This window comes from Coregonus clupeaformis, chromosome 1, assembly GCF_020615455.1.
Source record: "Coregonus clupeaformis isolate EN_2021a chromosome 1, ASM2061545v1, whole genome shotgun sequence".
NCBI lineage: Eukaryota > Metazoa > Chordata > Actinopteri > Salmoniformes > Salmonidae > Coregonus > Coregonus clupeaformis.
Genome location: NC_059192.1, coordinates 47104230 through 47123956, shown reverse-complemented (window position 1 = coordinate 47123956; position 19727 = coordinate 47104230). Strand labels below are relative to the sequence as shown.

General features: G+C 41.8%; 1 protein-coding gene across 1 annotated transcript in view; it reads right to left on the bottom strand.

The window, feature by feature from the left end:
* LOC121570116 (V-type proton ATPase subunit B, brain isoform) overlaps positions 1 to 19727 on the bottom strand; it is a 44706-nt gene that overhangs the window by 13218 nt on the left and 11761 nt on the right. The window contains exons 2-6 of the mRNA XM_041881611.2: positions 2661 to 2716; positions 1923 to 2021; positions 1748 to 1841; positions 1072 to 1149; positions 256 to 395 (exon numbers count right to left, since the gene is read on the bottom strand). Of these exons, the coding sequence (XP_041737545.1) occupies positions 256 to 395; positions 1072 to 1149; positions 1748 to 1841; positions 1923 to 2021; positions 2661 to 2716 (467 nt within the window). The remainder of the gene's footprint in view (positions 1 to 255; positions 396 to 1071; positions 1150 to 1747; positions 1842 to 1922; positions 2022 to 2660; positions 2717 to 19727) is intronic.

The following is a 19727-nucleotide window of genomic DNA, read 5'->3' as shown; positions in this document are numbered from 1 at the left end:
AAGAATAGATTACAACATACCAAAACAGACAACACTAAATTAGAATCAACCTGGCAGCGATAATAAAAATCGCTGAGGTGTCTAACAGAATGGACTGCCTCATGTTTCAGATCACATTAGTCCATTGGTAATGATAGAAAACCCATCTCCAATGCTATTGACTGAGGCTATAATATGGCAAAATGCAGCCGAAGGCACATATAGCTTATGCATTTGTGTGTCCTAGCCTTGTCAGACCTAGCATCTCCATCGTACCTCGTTGTGGGGCAGGCCGGCTGCAGAGAAAATGGGGATCTTCTGACCTCGGGCGATGCTGTTCATCCCATCGATTGCAGAGATACCGGTCTGAATCATCTCTTCAGGGTAGATACGGCACTGAGGGTTGATGGGCTGGCCTGGGACAGAAACACAGACCAGAGGGTTAGCCACTTCCAACCAAGGTATTGCCCAGGTAGAACTCATATTAGGGATATAAACAGTAGAGATGGCCTTATAATAGTTTCAATTCAGCTTTTTACACTGTATGTGCAGTTGCACACATACGTAAACATAAACGAAGGTTTAGAAAAGAAAATGAAATGAAATTAGTACACTTGTGGGAGATGTTCGAAATCCACAAAAGGTTTCACATCCATACATGGTGCCGAGATGGAACGAAAGGTCAGACCGGAGGTCAGGGTCAAAGACCTTATTGCCCTTCAAGATGGAAGACTTATGACGCTCAAGTCATCTATTCATTGGGATGCCATGCCTACACAATGGCATGCTACATGTGACAGGGCTCAGGGATGGGATCAACAGTCAAAATAAAGACAGTGTTTGGCCTTGTGGCAGTGAGATGCAACTAAAGACTGAACTCACACTTTACAAGCTAATGCATAGCTTCACATCGAAGTCCACTAGCAGAGTAAAGATGGGGTTGATCCGCTGTAAGCTCAGTATACTAAGAATATAGTCGAGGTACCATGTTTCTATTTTTGCACATCAGGGTCAATTGCATTTCAACACAGACAATGTTATCTAGGAATATCTTTCACTTCCTGAATGAACTGAATTATAGCTCCGTCCTACCCATGATGTCCAGGTAGTCCTCAGCCAGCACAGTGGGGCCACGGTCAATGGGCTTGCCTGAGCCGTTGAAAACACGTCCTGAAATGAAAGACATTCTCTATTAGTTTAATTTCATATTACATGGATCGCTATCCACATAATTATCTCTATCTCTGATTCGTTAAAAAATATGAGCAGTTACTTGAGGTTTCAGACAATGGTAGAGATGCTGCATTTTATATTTTCAATTCATTTAGGCCCATTATTAATGATCCTTGCAACAGATGGTTCACTCAACTATCAAATACACCTAACCTTGAGTCCCACTGAGGTGGTATGACTGGGATATAAATAACAAGTCATACAAGCCTCAAAGATTCTCTTCAATGCTTTGTTGCCCTAATTTGCTCACGGAGAAGACTCAATGCAGGACTCAAATAGAGGCATTAACAGGGACGAGGTAAAATGGAGCAGAACAATTGTATTTAGCACACTAAGAGAGTAAAGCTTGCATGGTATTTTCTTCTTTGTGTGAGAAGGAGGGTGGGCGGAAACAGTTATACAGAGTGATGAAAACAGATGTAGAAGAGCTCTAGAGAGCAGCCTAATTTAGTCTTAATCAGTGGTAGATTTCATGCTTCCTCCTGCCTAGCGCCCGCCGGATGCCACTCAGCTTGTTTTGGAAAGCTCATCTTACCCAGCATGTCCTCAGACACAGGTGTGCGCAGGATGTCACCAGTGAACTCACAGGCCGTCTTCTTGGCATCAATACCAGATGTCCCCTCAAACACCTGAAAATGACATTAAACAGTATCTTTCAGTCATTTGTGGTTTGTGTGTGTGTGTGTGTGTGTGTGTGGCGAGGTACTCACCTGTACGACAGCCTTGGTGCCAATCACCTCCAACACCTGGCCACTCCTCCTGGTGCCATCAGGTAAAGTCAGGTGCACAATCTCGGCATACCTGGGAAACTGCCACATAAAAAGGTCGGAAAACTCCATTTAACAAGCATGTTTCTTTCAGTCTTTCAAAACAGAAAACATACATGACCAGCAATTAGGCTAACCCTGCAGAAAAGAACACTATCAATTTCACTAAGCAAGCCAGAACACAACTGATTAAAGAGAAGTAAGCTCAGAAACACAGAACAAAAATCTCGCATAATTGCGTCACATGCTCTTTTAAGTTCTGGGGATGATGGGAGATGTTAAGGGAAAGATACAAACGCGATTTGCAAAGTCTCCACCCCCCTTAACGGAAACTCTCTGCAAGTTTCAGGCAAGTCTATGGGCCAAATGTTCCCTCCCCTTTCTAAATTCAAATGATGCAAGCATCGAGAAATCGTGATTTGTTCTAAATGATCAGTGATGAAAAATCTGCATACCGGAAAAAAGTTCCTTGTTAGTCATCGCATCCCAGTCTGTTGACAGAAGCTACGATACCATTTATGTTACGTGCGTCTGTCCAAGAGAGATTAAAGGCTTGCACACATCGCACCGAACGTGGATCTAGCGTTTGTCTGCTGATCGAGGTGCTAAGTACTCTTGGTCAGGAAATGCTATTGGTGCGTCTGAGCCCTAATAGAGAAGTTATTTTAAATCTTTAGTCACCTTCACATTATCCAGAATCACCAGGGGGCCATTCACTCCAGACACAGTAGAATATGCTGAAATAGAGAACAATAATAGTTTTTTTTAAAAATTGCATCATATATGCAAAATGAATGACCTTCAGTATAGGGGAAAAAACATATCTGACAGTCCCAAGAGTGGGCTTAATGTTAGACAAGAGTTGCATCACCTTTTAACTAAAATGTTAAAAGCAACAGTGACTGAGTTCAAGAAAGGTGCATGGTGTTTTTGCATGAAAGCCAACAATCATATAGTAATAAATTAAGTAGTCTTTCTTAAAGACACTTATGTTAGTAATTACAAAGTTACCTTTTGTAAAGGCGTTTAAATGGCTTTCATGCATTTCATGGCCAAATGTTAAGACCAGGCAAATATCAAGGAAAACATGAGATGCGCTTTGAACATATGGGATAAAATAGAATTTAAATAGGCCAAAGTCTACAATTTATTAAACAATAGGCCAGACATGTAGAGGTGAACGTTACTTAATTACTTTGAATTTTGTAGAACTATAAGTTAGGCCTGCCTAAGCACAATCCATCATTAATTCCCTGTACTCACAGATTCACCCCAGTGTCTCTGATTTGGCTAGTTTGTTAGGTTTTTTGGCTCCCACCATCTATTTTGTCTAAGCAATAAAACAATTAATGATTAGCCTAATTACTCATTTCTTAAAATTACTTTCACCCATCTCCATAACATCCGTTTTAGATGGATCAAGGAGAATTCAGCCATCTTTTGTGTTCACTTGGTTCCGGGACCCTTTGAAAATACACATATTAGAACACTAACCGCCTGAAGGGCCACATCCCTCCCCTAAGGGCGGGCCAGGAGCCCAACACCACACCAGCGCTCAAAGCCCTCCCAAACACACATGGTATGGTAGATACCAAACTTTCTACTATAGCATGGGTGGGCCGCTTTGGTTCTCTTTTGTTTATTTCCTGCTTCCAAAACACAAACACCGGCTCTCCCCATCAAAACCATCAATTGGCCAACCAAGGCAGGGCAAACTAGGCGATCATGCCCAATAATTAAAAAGAAAATGTTTTGGTGAATCTTTTCATCTGAACTAGAACTTTTAACTAACCAAACTCACCACACTGGGTATTAAGGAGCCCAAGCAGTCACTGTCATGGGAAATATGCAGGTGGATGAATAGGTGGAGGCGGGCCAGGAGGCTATCATTAAAATAATGACTGCCCCTAAAAAGCAACTTATCATTTTGAAAACAGCCTAAGTGCATCAATACGAGTCAGAAACATTTATTCTAGTGTCAAAATTGACTACAAAGTGTAAATAGGATAATTTGTCATAAAGTTAATCTTATCCAAAACAGAGATTTGCGAGATGCTAGAAAAAAAGTGTCACGGAATGAAGGGTACCGTAACAGTTTTCTACTTCTTCTAGGCTCTGTCGCAGCCGGCCGCGACCGGGAGACTCATGGGCGGCGCACAATTGGCCCAGCGTCGTCCAGGGTAGGGGAGGGAATGGCCGGCAGGGATGTAGCTCAGTTGATAGAGCATGGTGTTTGCAACGCCAGGGTTGTGGGTTCGATTCCCACGGGGGGCCAGTATAAAAAAATATGTATTCACTAACTGTAAGTCGCTCTGGATAAGAGCGTCTGCTAAATGACTAAAATGTAAATGTAATGATATCATGGTGGTCCGCAAACAACCGTTTAAGTGCATGCCGCCACCTACTGTGCTGGAATGTACGATCAATCATGATCTGCCCAATTCTGTACTACCACGAAAATAAAATAAAAAGCAAATAAATCCCTACTAACTTATACCACACCCTCCCCCCAAAACCCCTCCCCAACCCACCTACCCCATTAAACTTGATCTATATCATGCTGAAACACTCATGTGCCGTAACAGTTGTCCTTGGGTTGGGTTTATTTAAATCCTGCCCACATGCCCACAGCCCCCAAGTAATCATAAATTGGGTGCGACCCAATCGTAATTCCCATGGGCAATTTGCTTTGACATTTGATATCCCTATGGGGCTAGTTAGGGACCATCAGTAAATTACATGGGACAATATTTTAAAATGTCAATTGCTCCAAATTTCATTGACTATAACAACTAAAAGGGTGTGCAACATGAAAATAATGTCCCATTTACATTGTGGAATTTATTGACGGTCCATTACTAGCCCCAGAGATAGGCTATCCAATGTCAAACCAACTTTGTCACGGTTGCACACCAGCCAGCTGATGCTAATTTGCGAAATAAATTGGCTAGCACTAGCTGGCCTAGGAGACTTCAAGACAAGACCTGGTTAGACTGTTTCAAGTTATCTAGAAGAGTGAGGGACTTACTGTGTACTGTTTTGGCAGAGTGAATGTACAAACGTTTGCAACGTGCGAACACACACAAGAGACACTCACATTAAACCACCGCCCCAAGACAACTCGTTTGGCTTCAGTCATGGCCGCTGCATTTCTTAATGACCAAGCCGAAAAACTAGGCCAAATCAGGAAGGTCAGCCCCCCTTTAAAGGCCCAAGTATGGACAAACAGAAGAGCATAGGTGTGGTCCAAAACTTTGTCCTCTTACTTTCTTTGGGAAAACATTAGCTCTGCTGACATTGGAGCCAATTTTGCAGTGTCTGCAAAAACCGGGGGCCTCCCGTCTGCTTCTCCTCGCACATCTATAGCACGGGGAGGCGAAGTGAAGAGGCGTACGGGGGCATTGTTTTCACCAGGTCTTCCATCATGCCCTTGTGTTTCTTTTTTTGTGTGAACCGTCAATCTCTTGGCCAATATCAAAGCTGCAAGGGAATTAGAGCAGACTGGTTCTAACACAGAGCACTAAAGCCTGGCGGGGTGCATCCACTATGCCACTAATTAGGCAGCGGCCAACAAATAACCTGTCAATGCACTATAGCGCTATAGCCATTTCCCACACACACCTGCATTTCAACCCCTATTACCCAGACAGGCTGTAAGAGAGAGATGGGGAAGAGAATGAGAGAGTGTGAGACAAAGGGAGCGCTCAAGTGTGATAAAAGGACCACCACAACAGAGGGGCACTAGTTTCCCCTTCCTTCTCCAAATAAACTGCCTATGCTCGGCCGACTGTCTATCAACTCCCTGCACCGGGAGTAAAAATACATTTGTAGGAGGCGAAAAGAGACTATTTAAGATTTCAAAATCTACACTGCAATTATGCAGCACCTCATCTCATCTGATCCTGATAGAAACATAGAGCCTACCGGTGAAAAGGCAATTACAAAGTCACTGATTAATTCCCTGTTTTGCCTCCCTCTACCCTACGGCACAGGCCTTGAATGTAGGCTAATGAGTAGTCTAGCATTAATTAACATTGCTAAGTCGCAGTGCGAGACCACGATCCCCTCCGTCTCAAAACTGTTTTATTGAAATGATCTCCTAATTAGCTATGAATCCTGGTTAGCTCTATTTCATAACTTGGCACAACATGCAAGTAGGCCTATATGAATGAAAAATAAGCATGCAGTGGTGATAATCATGATGTAGGCTAGCCTTAATGCTATCTTGACTCCTGATATATTAAATTATGAACTATGCCACACCATAATATAGCCTAGCATTTGAGTTTTGGTTATAACTAGCCTGTCGATAAAAAAATATATAGGCCCATCTTTGATTATAATTTTCTTATTTAGGTTAGGGGCCACTTTGATGACATTTTGTCAGACTAGAAACCTTGTATTTAAACATTTAAATTAACCTCGCATCTAAAATCAGGAAAAATTTAACCTAATCTCTGAGGACTTCTCCTTCATAGCCTAAAACCCTCGCGTTTCCACTTGAAATTGTTCCCAAAACTAAAAATACAAAACCATAGATGCAGAAATATGCAGAAGCACCGTAAATATCCCAACAACAATGAGTAGTGCAGGCCATCAAAAATGTGTCATATACTCCTAGTCATCAGCACGCCCTTCTCTCCTATTGGCTCACAAGCTCAACAGTCATGGCGGAATTAAATAAAAGATTAGCCTCATGATTGACATGATTATGCATTCACCTCAGACAAATCTTGTATCCAAAAGCCCCCTTTAAAAAGCAGGTAAATGTATGCGTTGTACAATTTTTCTGTTTGCCCCTTTCACCTGAGACAAATTGCAGAATGTATGTTGGTTGGTCATGTTAGACCTGTTATGGACTTAATAGCTACACTTACCCTACAAATTATCCATATATGGCTCAAAGGATATACATATGGCTACTTACTGAAGGGTTATAATAATTGATGTAAGAAAACTGTGGATGTATAATTGTACATCAACCTTTTATGATCTTTCCATAAGTCCAAAAAGCTGTAATGGAAAATATTTGAAAACAGAAATGGGAACATAAGCCCAATTTCAAGATAAGCCTATTTGCAAACGTTATCTTCGCATTTATTGTGTGAAAAAATGACACTAGTTGCATCTGGTGGATGGTACCCTCTTAGAACACAAAAAGTCCTTCCAACAAAGCAAATACAAGGTTGTGGTGCATTGCACTGACACATTTCAATTATGGTTTAGACTAGGCCCACCAGAACTTCCCTAATAATGAAAAACAATTCAGAGACGTCCTCTGAGACAGTTGCACACTGCTCAAAAAAAAAAAAAAAAAAAATAGTACCCACTCATTACACAACATCATGATTAATCAATGCGCTACACATTCATATAATGTGATGTAGCAACATTTTCCATTAGTTTCGAAAAACTTTCTCCACCCCTCTTTTGCTACTTGAGCTCAAGTGCAGCGGTCCCCTGGCTTGGCATGCAACGGCAGTGTGGGTCACCCTCCGGCCTGTTCAGCTGCCAGAGCCCTTTGTGTACAAAGATGTTAATTGGTCCTAATCCGCCACTAGAAACTGTTTTGGTAGCCTGACCTCACACCCTGAAGGACACCTTGGTGTGAAATACTAAAGGGCCCATTCAAGTACAAGAGAAAAGAGGCACAGAGCATTCCAACACAATTCAATTTCCCAGCTAAAAGCGGGGGCTCTGTGGGTGCTGGGATTGGGCACAGCATCATCCAAACACATGGTACAAAGCAGTGGTAACAGTGATGTGCAGCTCACAATCAAGTTCTACCCGACCACAAGCACGCACAGGGGGCTTCTCACAGGCCGCCAGGAGATGGGAATGCTAATTGGCCCAAGCCTGAAACCAGGGAACCTCCTTAACTCAAACATGCAACTCTTTGCCAACAAACCCACTCAACAGAAATTTGCTTGGATCATTCTAAACCTAACTCAACCTCCATGTCATCAGAAGGTGGTTTGAAGTCTGATACAAATCTGATTCCTGGCCATGTAACTTGTTTCTGAATGGTCAAATCTGATTTATTTGCCCTCAAGTGGTTTTTTAGACTGTTATTTGGCATATCTTGTTGCTTGCTAGCTACTCTGTTGACAGTTTGACAATTAAAAAACGTGGTAGCTAACTAGCTTGTCAATCAACCTGGTCTCAGGGCATTTTGTATTATTCTGTATGTAAACCCGAGACGCTTCATTTAGTTTGATATGTTACGAACGTATTTTTTTCAATGTTAAACGGCCTGAACGGGACATCGTCCTTTATACACCATATTTCCAGCAATACTCTGGACCTCGTAGGGTAAGATTTTAACAGAGACAGAAAAGGAAGCGAGACATCCCACTCCCTCATTGTTTCTGGTTCATATACAGTCAATTAACTAAGTGACCAGAACCAGCTGCTATCGCATTGGTGTCTATGGTTAGACAGGATCTGACCATTTTCTTCAAATGGTAAATGGCCTCAGTGAACTTTCTCAGAGAGGGTTTACCCCCGTCAGAATCTGTCCACGATGAGCAGATAGTCTGCTTATCCTGTCTGCCTTAATTCATTTGGGACAACGACTCCCATTGTTAGGGTCGGAGACAATACCATCTCGTCATTATATACAGTATCTCTGACTATCTTCATTTATCCACCATCTTCGATTTCCTTGCTATAGGAAAGGATGTATAGAAATATGACAATTCCAAAAATTTGCCCTAGAACTGTGGTCCCGTGTGGCTCAGTTGGTATAGCATGACACTTGTAACGTCAGGGTTGTGGGTTCGATTCCCATGGGGGACCACTATGAACAAATATGAAAATGGATAAGAGCGTCTGCTAAATGATTAAAATGTACTGTAGACAAGCATTAACATACCAATGTCAAAATAAAACCATAAACATCCTCATCCTCATTAGGCTAACAGTTTTTGTGGTGCAATTTCAACAAGATGTAGGCCTAACTGTTAACAATTCAATCATTTTTCAGGCTGGTGGGTGAAAATAAGCCTATTTCTACCACAGCACAAATAAAAGGAATGTAAATACTATTGGGTGGCAAGAGCCATGTTCCCTCAACATTTTTTGGTCTCTGAGCAAATTTCATGTCTGCTGAGCACAAACTTGAATGTTGTGAAAATTCTGTGCAAATTCCAGCACGCATTTACTGTGAACACAGACTGTACCCGCTTTAAGTTACAGTTTTAACAGTGGTCAAGTAGGCTACTGTGGCTATTTGATCATAATGTAGGCCTACCAGAGTGGCCTACCATCAACAACAATAGAGAAAATGCATAACATAACATTTGAACATTGAAATAGCTGTTCTATCATTCAGCTTACAGTAGCAACCAATGTGTTGTGTTCAATGTATGCCTACATTACATGAGACTTTGAGAAAAAAACAAAATACATGGCTTGACATTAACCTGTTTATCCACTTGTCCTTCAGACAAGGAGGTGACTGAAAATGTGTTGTTTGATGCAAGAAACCACTTTACAAAATAAAATACATTATTATTCCCATACCATTATTACAGAGAATCAGACAAATTATGCTACCCTCTGCCTATTGGCTACTTAGCTTATTCAAGCCTGTCTCAAAATAGAACACTGCCCCTTTAAGACAAAAAAAAACAGCTCTTTACCTGACTCGCTTTTCAAAGATGTCTAGAAATGTACACATTTTGTGCTCTTGTAGGAAACAATCACTCCCCTATTGCTGACTACAAATGATCTATGACTGGGCTAATAACTCACTAACTAGCAAAGGATATGAACAAAATGTGCACACGTGGCTACATGCAGCTTTTGCTTTGATCTCAAAACAAGCGCATCTACTCGACCGCTCATGCTGTAAACACAGTCCAGTTCAAAGTAAATGGCATAGATTCATATATGGCAATGGTCTATTTGCATATAGGTCTACCGCAGCTCTGATTGGTTATGCCACACTCGTCTGTATAGAGTACGGGCTGAGTAGTGTGTGTCAATACAATATAATTCTACTCCGATGCATTCGGTCTACAACAAAATCTCTTGCATAGTTCATTTGGTTTCGGTATGTTGCATTGAAAGTGGCTAATATTGCGTAGATTCGATCACAATTGCCACAGTAAAGGGAAACGCTGAGTGTTAAAAGGGAAAACTCTAGAACAGTGGTCACCAACCTTTCCTGAGTCAAGATCACCGAGTCAAAACGCAAGCCAAGAACTACCAAAGACGCAAGCCAAGAACTACCACTCAGATTTCTACAGTTAGTGCATTCATCTTAAGATAGCTAGGTGGGACAACCACATATCACAGGCATAGAAAGTAAATGTTTCCTAAATAACGTAGCTATCAGTAGAGTCAGAGCTAGGGAGGGGGGCTATTTGAGGTAGGCTATATGATCACACCGGTAATCGACCCGTTCTTATATTACTTGTGAAGCACAGATGAGTGACTATACATTTAAATAATTTGCTTTTTATTTATTTTTTACTGGGCTGATGGTGCCTGCATCTGATGGTCAGTCTCAGTGGAGGGAGAGAGCAGCAGACAGAGTCTGCCTCAACATCCCTCCACTGACACTGACCAAAAAGGGACATCTTCAAGCTGATGGCGAAACTCGAGTCGCACCGCATTATTTCTCCCTCATGCACAAATTCATGTTGTTACTCCTATGAACAGAGAAAGTGAAATATTCCTCAACCTTCAAAAAAGACTCAAGCCGCTAATAATAACAACGACGCAATCCAGGCTCTGTCGTAGCAACCGGGAGACCCATGGGGCGGCGCACAATTGGCCCAGCGTCGTCCAGGGTATGGGAGGGAATGGCCGGCAGGGATGTAGCTCTGTTGGTAGAGCATGGCGTTTGCAACGCCAGGGTTGTGGGTTCGATTCCCACGGGGGGCCAGTATGAAAAAATTAAAATAAAATAATGTATGCACTCACTAACTGTAAGTCGCTCTGGATAAGAGCGTCTGCTAAATGACTAAAATGTAATGTAAATGTAGCCTATAGATACACTTTCCAACACATTCATTACTTCTGCAGTGCTTATTGTAGCGCTGAGTGGAAATAGGAAGAACACACATTTTATGGCTTATAAAAGTGTTGAATGCAAAGTGTTGACAGTGCCGAGTAAGAACTTAAACATGAACTCACTCATAAAAACAGCAGCCCTTTGCTGTATTCGTTGACAGTCTCTCTAGTCATGTTTTAAACTTTTTCAAATCTCACAGTATCAACTTTGCTGTAGCTTTCTTTTATACCTGCTACGTTACTGCTCTCTGGGCCCACCGGGAAGGCGGAGTTTGTACCTTCAGCCATATGAAATGGTTAAAAATGGAAACAGTTCACCTACCTGGCGCGCAGGGCAGCTGAATCGGGCGCCAACAGCCCGAGAATATAAATAAATAAAAAAGGAACACAATGCTTTATCGTTGGGTTTTTTACATAAATGTTTGCCGATCGACTAGGAATGCCTTGGAGATCGACCAGTCCGGGTTCGTGACCACTGCTCTAGAAAGTTGAGTGAAGTTCAATCTCGTGCTTCTCTCTGTTGGCGGATATTTCTGAGCAGCAGTCCCGGGAGAGCTGCATGGCAGCTTAGAGGGAACATTGGACGAGTCAAGATGGACCTTGTCAAACTGAATGAAAGCAACCTTCAGAGAAAATCTCAAATCAGTGTAAGAGAGATCACAAACGGAAACCAATTAATAAAAATATATATTCTATGGTACAAGGACAGCTGAGCAGGATTATGTTAGATGAATATGACATTGAATAGCCTAATCAGCCTGCTTCCTGAAAACACTAAAGGCTATAAAAGCCTCCATACAGGCATTGGTATGTTACAGACTAATTTCTTGAAATGGCAGAACCTCAAACTAGAAAGTGTCACACGTTTCTGAGAAGCCAAATTCCAAACCAATAGAACGTCTCCCCCTGTATGATGGATTGGGGAAAAAAAAAAAAAAAAAAAAGGAGGTTTAAAAAAATTAAGTATCTGTTGAAATATTCCAACAGTGATCATACAAAAATGTAAGCATGTAAATAATTAAAGACGTTTATCAAATAGTATGAATAGGTTTAATTAATGAGTAACCTAGGTCAGGGGCATTCACCAAAAATGGGGATGCTGCCAAATTCGCCGTTACCTTGCTCTTTCATGTTTCTAATGCTCGGCTCTTCTAACAATGCTTCTTATAGTGATGACAACCCCATCAAATGAGCAGGCTTTTAACCCTGCAGGTAGATGGCCCCAACACGTATAGGACTCCCCACCTGACTCCATTGATTGGGTAGTGTATAATCAGGCTTGAAACGGGGTAGAATTGGCTGGCAGGGTGGGAACACTAATCTGTGGGATATTTTTGCTGGCAGGGAGCATACTGATGGGGACACCTATTCAGAGAGACAGCTGGTTAAACCCAGAGCCTCTCTGCAAAAGGTGGCAGAGTAGTGCAGTTACTATAGATCGAAAGAACAGCCACGCCACAGCAGCAGTTTAGAGCCATTTGCTGGGGCGAGGAGCATTTCGTCACTCTTGGTAACCGGTCTTTACATTTTCTGCCTTAAAATTAAATCTAAATAGGGATTAAATTACATAGTTTTTCCTACAGATCTACACAAAATACTGCACATTTTCTAAGAGAAAGAAAGTTACAGAACATTTTCCAAATTATAATAAATAAAATGAACTAAGATGTCTTGACTACATATTTCTTCACACCCAAGAGTTAATACTTGATGGATGCACTTTTGCCAGCCATTACAACTGTGAATCATTTACAATAATATTCTACTAACTCTGCACAACTCTTAAGGCAACATACACCCACCTGCCAGTTTATTAGGTACACCCATCTAATCTCAGCAAAAAAAAGAAACATCCCCTTTTCAGGACCCTGTCTTTCAAAGATAATTCGTAAAAATCCAAATAACTTCACAGATCATTGTAAAAGGGTTTAAACACTGTTTCCCATGCTTGTTCAATGAACCATAAACAATTAATGAACATGCCCCTGTGGAACGGTCGTTAAGACACTAACAGCTTACAGACGGTAGGCAATTAAGGTCACAGTTATGAAAACTTAGGACACTAAAGAGGCCTTTCTACTGACTGAAAAACACCAATAGAAAGATGCCCAGGGTCCCTGCTCATCTGCGTGAACGTGCCTTAGGCATGCTGCAAGGAGGCATAAGGATTGCAGATGTGGCCAGGGCAACAAATTGCAATGTCCGTACTGTGAGACGCCTAAGACAGCGCTACAGAGAGACAGGACGGACAGCTGATCGTCCTCGCAGTAGCAGACCACGTGTAACAACACCTGCACAGGATTGGTACATCCGAACATCACACCTGCGGGACAGGTACAGGATGGCAACAACAACTGCCTGAGTTACCACAGGAACGCACAATCCCTCCATCAGTGCTCAGACTGTCCGCAATTGGCTGAGAGAGGCTGGACTGAGGGCTTGTAGGCCTATTGTAAGGCAGGTCCTCTCCAGACATCACCGGCAACAACGTCGCCTATGGGCACAAACCCACCGTTGCTGTACCAGACAGGACTGGCAAAAAGTGCTCTTCACTGACGAGTCGCGGTTTTGTCTCACCAGGGGTGATGGTCGGATTCGCGTTTATCGTCGAAGGAATGAGCGTTACACCGAGGCCTGTACTCTGGAGCAGGATCGATTTGGAGGTGGAGGGTCCGTCATGGTCTGGGGCGGTGTGTCACAGCATCATCGGACGGAGCTTGTTGTCATTGCAGGCAATCTCAACGCTGTGCGTTACAGAGAAGACACCTCCCTCATGTGGTACCCTTCCTGCAGGCTCATCCTGACATGACCCTCCAGCATGACAATGCCACCAGCCATACTGCTCGTTCTGTGGGTGATTTCCTGCAAGACAGGAATGTCAGTGTTCTACCATGGCCAGCGAAGAGCCCGGATCTCAATCCCATTGAGCACGTCTGGGACCTGTTGGATAGGAGGGTGAGGGCCATTCCCTCCAGAAATGTCCGGGAACTTGCAGGTGCCTTGGTGGAAGAGTGGGGTAACATCTCACAGCAAGAACTGGCAAATCTTGCGCCGTCCATGAGGAGGAGATGCACTGCAGTACTTAATGCAGCTGGTGGCCACACCAGATACTGACTGTTACCTTTGATTTTGACCCCCCCCTTTGTTCAGGGACACATTATTCAATTTCTGTTAGTCACATGTCTGTGGAACTTGTTCAGTTTATGTCTCAGTTGTTGAATCTTGTTATGTTCATACAAATATTTACTCATGTTCAGTTTGCTGAAAATAAACGCAGTTGACAGTGAGAGGACATTTTCTTTTTTTGCTGAGTTTAGTACTGGGACCCCCTTTGCCTCCAGAACAGCCTCAATTATTCGGGGCATGGATTCTACAAGGTGTCGGAAACGTTTGTTGCTCAGTTAGTATCAAGGGACCTAACATGTGCCTGAAAAATATTCCCACACCAGTACACCATCGCCACCAGTCTGTACCAGGCAGTATGGGTCCTCACTTGGATTGATTTCTGCAAAAATTGTGTGGCACGTTCTTAGTCCACATTTTCATTTTCTTTCATCTTAAGACAAACACCCACAGAAAAGTTATCTGACAAGCCAGTTGCTTAATTACTTGCAGAGAGAAAGAATGAACACAATAGAATTGTTCAAAGAAATAAGATTAGGTTGGGTTTTGTACATAGAAATTATTTCATTGTGACATCTGAGGCATTTGTTTATCATTAGCCTACTACATCATTACCATTCTTTGCTTCTTTACAAAGAAATAGACTGCCTTGTCTTTTTATAACGCTGTCCGTGTGCAACTAAAACAATGGGAAGCCATCTACTGGGTTAATTGCTTTTGTTGCAATTGACATGAGAGACAAAGGACCTTTATACAATTAAAGTCAAAGACTGACTGTACACCTCTGTATATTTTCCTCCATTTCAGAGAACATTTTCATTGCCTAGCTCAGACGCCTGTTGAGTCAGTGAAGTACTACAAAGCATTGGTACATCGTGATCTTATAGCCTAGGTTGCATTCATATACTGTAGCTAGCTAAGGGAAATGGTTTCTTTCAACCAAGTCTCTGAAGGTACAGTAGGCTATATAGCAGTCCCTCCAGGATTTCATAGGAATTTGTGATATTTCCATCCAAAAATGCTAGATTTTTAAAAGACGTGCCAGCTCATGCACCATTAGAAGAACACAGAGAGGGCTAAACTGTTTTGTAAAGATTGCTTTAGATTGTCATTCATCATTTGTGTGTTCAAATGGCTGCCCGGACTATCAGCACGCACTCTGAATGGCGGCTGTTCAATAGGCTATGATGTTTGATGAGAATTAAAAATGGTGCAATCTGGCATACCTACATTAGAGGGGATATTTGAAAAATAGATTAGAGGGACAGTGAATAACAGTCAGATGGACAATGAGGCATGTGTAGCCTACAACATATGAGGTACCATCTATTTTCTATGCAAAGATAAATACATTGAAGCATTTATCAAAATCAGATTTTTCATTGGTAGCACTGGTGCTGCAAACTTTTAAAAGGTAGGAGCACTAGAATACATGTTTCTATTGATTGAGATATTGGGCCTATATTAATTCTAGCTACTTTTTAAGCACGTTATGAAACTAATATTTAACCCTGTAAAAGACGTGTTTATTATAATAATTAAAATGTTGATACAGAAACGTTATTGAAATTGCAAAGTCATTTGTGGAATATTAAGTTTCTATATTGTGTAAAAGCACTACCTATTGAGATGCAGGGCTTGACATTCACTTCCAATATGGAAGTTTACATACACCTTAGCCAAATACATTTAAAAACTCAGTTTTTCACAATTCAGTCCCTGTCTTAGGTCAGTTAGGATCACCACTTTATTTTAAGAATGTCAGAATAATAGTAGAGAGAATGATTTATTTAATATTTTATTTATTTCATCACATTCCCAGTGGGTCAGAAGTTTGCATACACTCAATTAGTATTTGGTAGTATTGCCTTTAAATGGTTTAACTTGGGTCAAACGTTTTGGGTAGCCTTCCACAAGCTTCCCACAAAAAGTTAGGTGAATTTTGGCCCATTCCTTCTGACAGAGCTGGTGTAACTGAGTCAGGTTTGTAGGCCTCCTTGCTCACACACACCTTTTCAGTTCTGCCCACAAATGTTCTATAGGATTGAGGTCAGCGCTTTGTGATGGCCACTCCAATACCTTGACTTTGTTGTCCTTAAGCCATTTTGCCACAACTTTGGAAGTATGCTTGGGGTCATTGTCCATTTGGAAGACCCATTTGTGACCAAGCTTTAACTTCCTGACTGATGTCTTGAGATGTTGCTTCAATATATCCACATAATTTTCCTTCCTCATGATGCCATCTATTTTGTGAAGTCCCTCCTGCAGCAAAGTACCCCCACAGCATGATGCTGCCACCCCCGTGCTTCACGGTTGGGATGGTGTTCTTCGGCTTGCAAGCCTGCCCCTTTTTCCTCCAAACATAACGATGGTCATTATGGCCAAACATTTCCATTTTTGTTTCATCAGACCAGTGGACTTTTCTCCAAAAAGTAAGATCTTTGTCCCCATGTGCAGTTGCAAACCATATTCTGGCTTTTTAATGGCGGTTTTGGAGCAGTGGCTTCTTGCTGAGCGGCCTTTCAGGTTATGTCGATATAGGACTCGTTTTACTGTGGATATAGATACTTTTGTACCTGTTTCCTCCAGCATCTTCACAAGGTCCTTTGCTGTTGTTCTGGGATTGATTTGCACTTTTTGCATCAAAGTACATTAATCTCTAGGAGACAGAACGTGTCTCCTTCCTGAGCGGTATGACGGCTGCGTGGTCCCATGGTGTTTATACTTGCGTACTATTGTTTGTACAGATAAACGTGGTACCTTCAGGCGTTTGGAAATTGCTCCCAAGGATGAACCAGACTTGTTGAGGTCTACAATTGTTTTTCTAAGGTCTTGGATGATTTCTTTTGATTTTCCCATGATGTCAAGCAAAGAGGCACTGAGTTTGAAGTAGGCCTTGAAATACATCCACAGGTCCACCTCCAATTGACTCAAATGATGTCAATTAGCCTATCAGAAGCTTCTAAAGCCATGACATCATTTTCTGGAATTTTCCAAGCTGTTTAAAGTTACAGTCAACTTAGTGTATGTACACTTCTGACCCACTGGAATTGTGATACAGTGAATTATAAGTGAAATAATCTGTCTGTAAACAATTGTTGGAAAAATTACTTGTGTCATGCACAAAGTAGATGTCCTAAACGACTTGCCAAAACTATAGTTTTAACAAGAAATGTGTGGAACGGTTGAAAAACGAGTTTTAATGACTCCAAACTAAGTGTATGTAAACTTCCGACTTCAACTGTATGTAGCATAAGAAGCAAGGTTCACGAAATCAATAATTTGCTAGTAACAGATGACATTCATATTCTGACTATCTCTGAAACTCACTTAGATAATACCTTTGATGATACAGTGGTAGCAATACATGGTTATAAGATCTACAGAAAAGACAAAAATGCCAAAGGTGGAGGTGTGGCTGTTAATATTCAGAACCACATTCCTGTAAAGCTTAGAGAGGATCTCATGTCAAATACTGTTGAAGTTATATGGCTACAGGTTCATCTGCCTCATCTAAAGCCCATTCTGGTGGGAAGCTGCTCTAGACCACCAAGTGCTAACAGTCAGTATCTGGATAACGTGTGAAATGCTTGATAATATATGTGATATCAACAGAGGTATATTTTATGGGTGATATAAATATTGACTGGCTTTCATCAGGCTGGCCACTCAAGAGAAAGCTTCAAACAGTAATTAATGCCTGCAACCTGGTACAGGCTATCAATCAACCTACCAGGATAGTTACAAACAGCACAGGAATGAAATCAACATGTATTGATCACATCCAAATCCATCGGATGTAGGGATCACAATATAGTAGCCATATCTAGGAAAACCAAAGTTCCAAAGGCTGGGCCTAATATAGTGCATAAGAGGTCATACAAGAAGCTTTGTAGTGATTCCTATGTTGTTGATGTAAATCATATTTGTTGGTCCGTGGTGTGTAATGAGGAGCAACCAGTTACTAAAAAGCATGCACCCATTAAGAAAATGACTGTAAAAACTGTTAAATCAACATGGATTGATGAGGAATTTAAAAATTGTATGGTTGAGATGGATGAGGCAAAATAAATGGAAAATAAGTCTGGCTGTAAAACCAATTGGCAAACGTACTGCAAATTGAAAAATCATGTGACTAAACTCAATAAAAATAAGAAACTACACTATGAAACAAAGATAAATGACACAAAGAATGATAGTAAAAAGATTTGGAGTACCTTAAATACAATTTTGGGCAAAAAAGCAAACTCCGCTCCATCATTCATTGAATCAGATGGCTCAATCATCACAAAACCCACTATTATTTCCAACAACTTTTTTAAAAAATTGTATTGCCAACTACTTTTTCTCCCCAATTTCGATCGTCTCATCGCTGCAACTCCCCAACGGGCTCGGGAGAGGCGAAGGTTGAGTCATGCGTCCTCCGAAACATGACCCGCCAAACCGCGCTTCTTAACACCCGCCCCCTTAACCCGGAAGCCAGCTGCACCAATGTGTCGGAGGAAACACTGTTCAATTGACGACCGACGTCAGGCGCCCGGCCCACCACAAGGAGTCGCTAGAGCACGATGAGTCAAGTAAAGCCCCCCCGGCCAAACCCTCCCCTAACCCGGACGCCGCTGGGCCAATTGTGCACCGCCCTATGGGACTCCCGGTCACCGTCGGTTGTGACACAGCCTGTGATCGAACCCAGGTCTGTAGTGACGCCTCAAGCACTGCGACGCAGTGCCTTAGACCTCTGTGCCACTCGGGAGGCCATTGCCAACTACTTTAATTCATTTTTCATAGGCAATATTAGCAAATTTAGGCATGACATGACAGCAACAAACGCTGATACTACACATCCAAGTATATCAAACCAAATTATGAAAAGACAAGCATTGTAATTTTGAATTCCGTAAAGTAAGTGTGGAAGAAGTGAAAATATTATTGTTGTCTATCAACAAATGACAAGCCACCGGGGTCTGACAACTTGGATGGAAAATTACTGATGATAATAGCGGACAATATTGCCACTCCTTTTTGCCATATCTTCAATTTATGCCTACTAGAAAGTGTGTGCCCTCAGGCCTGAGGGAAGCAAAAGTTATTCCCCTACCTAAGAATAGTAAAGCCCCCTTTACTGGCTCAAATAGCCGACCAATCAGCCTGTTACCAACCCTTAGTAAACTCTTGGAAAATTGTGTTTGTCAAAAGAATTTTCCTGTAAAATAGCATTGTATCTGGTCAGACTTTCAGCACGCTTATTGGGAAGGACATTCAGCAAGCACAGCACTTACACAAATGACTGATGATTGGCTGAGAGAAATTGATGATGAAAAGATTGTGGGGGCTGTTTTGTTAGACTTCAGTGCGGCTTTTGACATTATCTATCATAGTCTGTTGCTGGAAAAACATGTGTTATGGCTTTACAACCCCTGCTATATTGTGGATAATAAGTTACCTGTCTAACAGAACACAGAGGGTGTTCATTAATGGAAGCCTTTCCAACAAAATCCAGGTATAATCAGGAATTCCCCAGGGCAGCTGTCTAGGCCCCTTACTTTTTTCAATCTTTACTAAGGATTTGAGGAAAGCCAGTGGGTCTATGTATGCGGATGACTC